Source organism: Pangasianodon hypophthalmus, chromosome 4 (genome assembly GCF_027358585.1).
Source record: "Pangasianodon hypophthalmus isolate fPanHyp1 chromosome 4, fPanHyp1.pri, whole genome shotgun sequence".
NCBI classification, from domain to species: domain Eukaryota; kingdom Metazoa; phylum Chordata; class Actinopteri; order Siluriformes; family Pangasiidae; genus Pangasianodon; species Pangasianodon hypophthalmus.
Window position 1 is genome coordinate 11,847,144 of NC_069713.1, and position 4,679 is coordinate 11,851,822.

Genomic DNA, 4,679 nt, shown 5'->3' on the forward strand with positions numbered 1-4,679 from the left:
AAAGAAGTCTAAGAGATTTATAATCATGCAGTTAGAAAAGAATTGAAAAATGCAGTTTGTCTCCATCATGGACTTTAGAGTCTCGTGTTCTCTTCCAAAAGCTAAAACTTACCAGATATTTATCACTAGAGACACTCGATCAACTGATTTTGTCCATCAGGATCAAGTTTTTCCTCAAATGTTTTTCTCTCATGTTCTGTGACTCTTTCTCTGTTTTTCCTGAAGAACAAAAATTACAAACACAAATAAATCACTAAAGTAAAGTTTCAGAAGGAAAACATTTTATGTTTCTCATCTTTGACAGACTCCTACCATAAACTGTACAAGTTTTCTCTTTTTACAAGAGATCATTTAAAAATGTTTCATTATTTATTCTTCTACAAATCCTCTTATAAATCCTAATGAATATGATCCACTGGATGATGATTTAATCTTTTTTACCTGCGTACTCATGTCACACACTGTGTGTTTCTCTCAGTGGATGTGACTCTGGATCCTGATACAGCTCATCCCAATCTCATCCTGTCTGCTGATGGAAAACAAGTGAAAGACGGAGACACACGACAGGATCTCCCTAATACACCACAGAGGTTTTATCCAGGTGTTAATGTTCTGGGAAAGTAGAGTTTCTCCTCAGGGCGATTTTATTATGAGGTGCAGGTCAGAGGGAAAACTAAATGGACATTAGGAGTCGCCAGAGAGAGCATTAACAGGAAGGGGAAGATTACACTGACTCTTCAGGATGGATTCTGGACTGTGGCTCTGTGGGATGAGAATCAGTACTGGGCTTGTGCTGGTCCCTCTGTCCCCCTCACACTGAGAGAGAAGGTGGAGAAGGTGGGGGTGTTTGTGGATTATGAGGAGGGTCTGGTCTCCTTTTATGATGTGAAGTCCAGCTCTCATATCTACTCTTTCACTGCTCAGTCTTTCACTGAGAAACTCTATCCATTCTTCAATCCTTGTTTAAATAAAGGAGGTAAAAATTCAGCACCACTGATCATCTCTCCTGTATTTAACACTGAATGAATTTTCACCTCACAGATTTAATTCAGTTCACACTGAGTTTTACTGCAGAATTGAATCTGATCAATAAAATGGATTTGAAGTTCAGCTGCTGTTTGTGTAGATACAACTGAACAAAACTGTTTCTCCTTCAACCTCCATCAAACATAAATACAATCAAATTCAGCTTTTATTTAGAAATAAAAATGTCAGGGTTATTCTGTTCTTTAAAAAAAATAAATGAATGAATAAATAAATCCTCTATCTAGAGTCAAGATGCATTGAATATTTTCAATTTTCAATATTTAATAGTGTCATAATGTAACATCCAGCCTGGAAATTTCTCTTCCAGAACAGCAGAGGACACCCTTCCCCGAATTCTGAACTCATTCACTTACCCTAGGCACTTCCTGTTTTAACACTATAAAAAGCACATGGACTTGTCTCTACTTTTGAAGCTTTGCAGTTTGTCAGTTATTTTTGTAAGTGCTGGGCTGTGTGTATTTGGATTTGGATCATCCCTGGAGCTTTCTTGCTGAAGTTCCTTAACACAGATGGCATGGTGTATGTGGCAGGGCATTCAGGCCATGTCTGACTATAAAGCTACATTATATATCTGTGATGATCTGCTCCTGAACATTGCAAGAGACAGCAATGATGAATGCAGTGAACAATGGTACATAAAGAAATTAGCCTTTCAGAGTATTAAACACTGTAATTGGGGGCCTTTTCTGACTTGTCATTGGCTCTGAACATTGTAAGTGCAATGTTCATTGGATTCTATAAGGTAGGAGTGTGTTTTTCTGGTGCTTGAAAATGTACCTTGCTTTTCCATTATTCTTTGAATTGAGAAAATCAGTGATTAATTTATATTAAATGCATCAAGATGAGATGATTAAGATATTTGAAATATCTAAAAAAAATTGTCACCACATTTCAGTGCTTTATGATTAAGCATATAAAAGAATTTTAAATACTAATATGATGTTCAAATTCTAATTTAATCGGATATCCCACAGCTCTAAAATCTGCAACTCCTACTAAAAGGTAGAGCTCTAGATTCAGATATTCAGAGGAAAAACACTAGAGAATGGTATTTATTTTTATGGTGCATGGAACCAAAAAAGGGTTGCGCTCTCTCTGAGAAAAGTTGCAAGCTAAATGCTAAAGCTACCTTGCAAAGCACTATGGGAGTGCAGCTGAGAAACAGCAAGTGCCAACAACAAACATGGCTGACTTCTGGCTTCAAAGAGATCTCTCCCTAAAGGGAAGAGTTCTCCTTACAAAGGCTGAAGGTATAGCCCGACTGACATATGCCTCCTTGTCTTCGTATCTTGATAACCATACTAGTAAAAATATTGATAGAATGCTATTTGATTTATGTTAAAGACTGTGACTATGAATACATATGAGAATGGTGGCCTTAATTTCTTAGATTTCACCACTATGAACCACACCTTTAAGATTAATTGGATTAAGCATCACTTAAAAAAACCCACTTCTGTCTGGAATTTTATTCCTCATTATGTTTCTTTAAATATTGGTGGTCTTAATTTTGTTTTGATGTGTAATTATAATATAGATGAAATTCCAGCTAGGTTATCTGCCTTCCACAAACAAGTGCTCCTATCTTGGTCATTAATATATAAGCATAATTTTTCTCCGCATCGTTATTTCAACAGGAATAATAGAAACATTCTTTACAAACATAAATCTCTTTTTCTTAAGAACTGGTTTGACAACGATATTAAATTGGTTAGTCAGTTATATAATAAAGAAGGTACACTCTTTTCTTATGATGAATTCCTTTCTTATTATAAAATGCCAGTTACTCAAAAAGAATTTCAAATCGTTATTGGTTCAATCCCTTCAGGTACTCACATGCTATTGATATAGACCATTCTCCTGATTCAGTGTCTTTTGATGTTACTAAATCTTATGTTGGTAAAATTAGTTTTTCATTAAATCCCAAAACTAATAATAGAGCTATCCGTACTCTTTTCCAAAGAGAAATTGTTACTGTACCTTATGTTTTGTCTCATTGGGTCTCTTTATTGAATGGAAAATTGATTTGCTGGAGAAAAGTATGGTTGTTACCACAGAAATATCATCTTAGAAATAAGATTAAAGAAGTTTCTTATAAGCTCACTCATAGATTTTATCCAGCAAATCATTATTTACAAAAATTTCAAAAAGCAATAAATGTAAATTGTATTTTTTTGTAATGAATATGAGGAAACTGCCTTGCACTTATATTGGCACTGTACATACTCTGTTACACTATGGTGTAAGGTCCAAAAGTTTATTAGCGAAAATATTCAGTGTTTAAGACCTTTTTCACTCCTGTGGGGAAAATGTACTCTTTGGCTTTACTGACTATCCTGACCAAGAGGAACAGTACTTTTACTTAATTTATTTATTCTATTGACCAAATTTCACATTCATAAGTGTAAATTTACCAATTAAAAAACCCAATTTTATGGTTTTGTTGACTGAAATATGTATATATATTGACAGTATCAGAGACTCTGTGAATAAGAAAGCTGTAAGAACTTTGAAAGTTTGTGAATTTTTACAATATATTTATTTGATTTTATATATACATACACGTGTATGTATCTATATCTTGTATTTTTGTTTGGAAGTTTTATACTTTCCTCCCCCTGGTAACTGTTTTGTTTGTTGTAATTTGTCTTTCTATCTTTTTTTCTTTCTTTTCTTATTTTTAATGTTGTCTTGATAACATATTGTATGTTATTGTTCCTTGAATAAAAAAAAAAAAAAAAAAACATACACATAAAACACAAATTCTTCCTATATATCATTAGTTAAGTTTAAAAGACTCAAGTTGTTTTTAAAATATTCAAGAGTGCTTTTTGTCGAATTGAGTCTGAAGTCAATTAAAATGCGACTTGAGTCTGAGTCACTAACTCGAGTGCCCATCTCTGCTTCAGGATGTTCACAGGTAAGAAGTAAGTAAAAACAGTGTTAGGGTTTAGAACTGAGTTATGGATGGTTTGAGGTTTTTAGGATGTTAGTGAGGTCTCCTCACAGTGGTGGGATGTGGATGTGGGGGACACCATTGACTCTGACTTTTAAAATGGCTGCTAGGCCCCTGATTCTTCTTATACCATAGCAGTTTGCCAACAATTACATTTTTGTATCAGTTAAGATATTAAGATATTTAATGATTTTTGTATCAGTTTATAGGTACATTTTATGTTGTGTCACGTCTGTGAAAAAAGTTAGCCCAGAAAGTGTAAAATCCTCTGTCCTGAATACTTTTCCGTGGCATTAAAACAAATTACAGACAGTATCAAAAAGGACACCGAAGACTCCTTTCCTAAATGTTAAGCCTAAATAAACATCTCATTACAGAAAACTTCACCATACCGAATATTTCTCTTTGATTATGTGGCCCTTCCACCATACAAGTCCCTACTAAATCATTACTAAGGAATTGCAATTAATTATTGCATTAATTTAAACCTGTGATTTGAAATGCAGCCAAGAACTACTGTTAGGGCTGCTGTTATAGAAAATTCATTAACACCCTCTGACCAATCAGATTCAAGAGTTCAACAGCAAAGTTTATCTTAAAGTATACACTAACACACGTGTACCTTTACCTTTTCCTCATCAGGTCGACCAATAGGGGGAGCCGTTGTGTCATTTTT

General features: G+C 34.3%; 1 protein-coding gene across 1 annotated transcript; it reads left to right on the forward strand.

The window, feature by feature from the left end:
• Positions 1–432: 432 nt before the first annotated feature.
• On the forward strand, positions 433–1,035 carry LOC128318158 (E3 ubiquitin-protein ligase TRIM39-like; the record flags this gene model as incomplete). The annotated part of the gene is given in 1 exon segment (XM_053233539.1): positions 433–1,035. A coding segment is annotated over 1 exon segment (594 nt), but the record flags the coding sequence as incomplete, so codon positions are not given.
• Between the last annotated feature and the right edge of the window lie 3,644 nt (positions 1,036–4,679).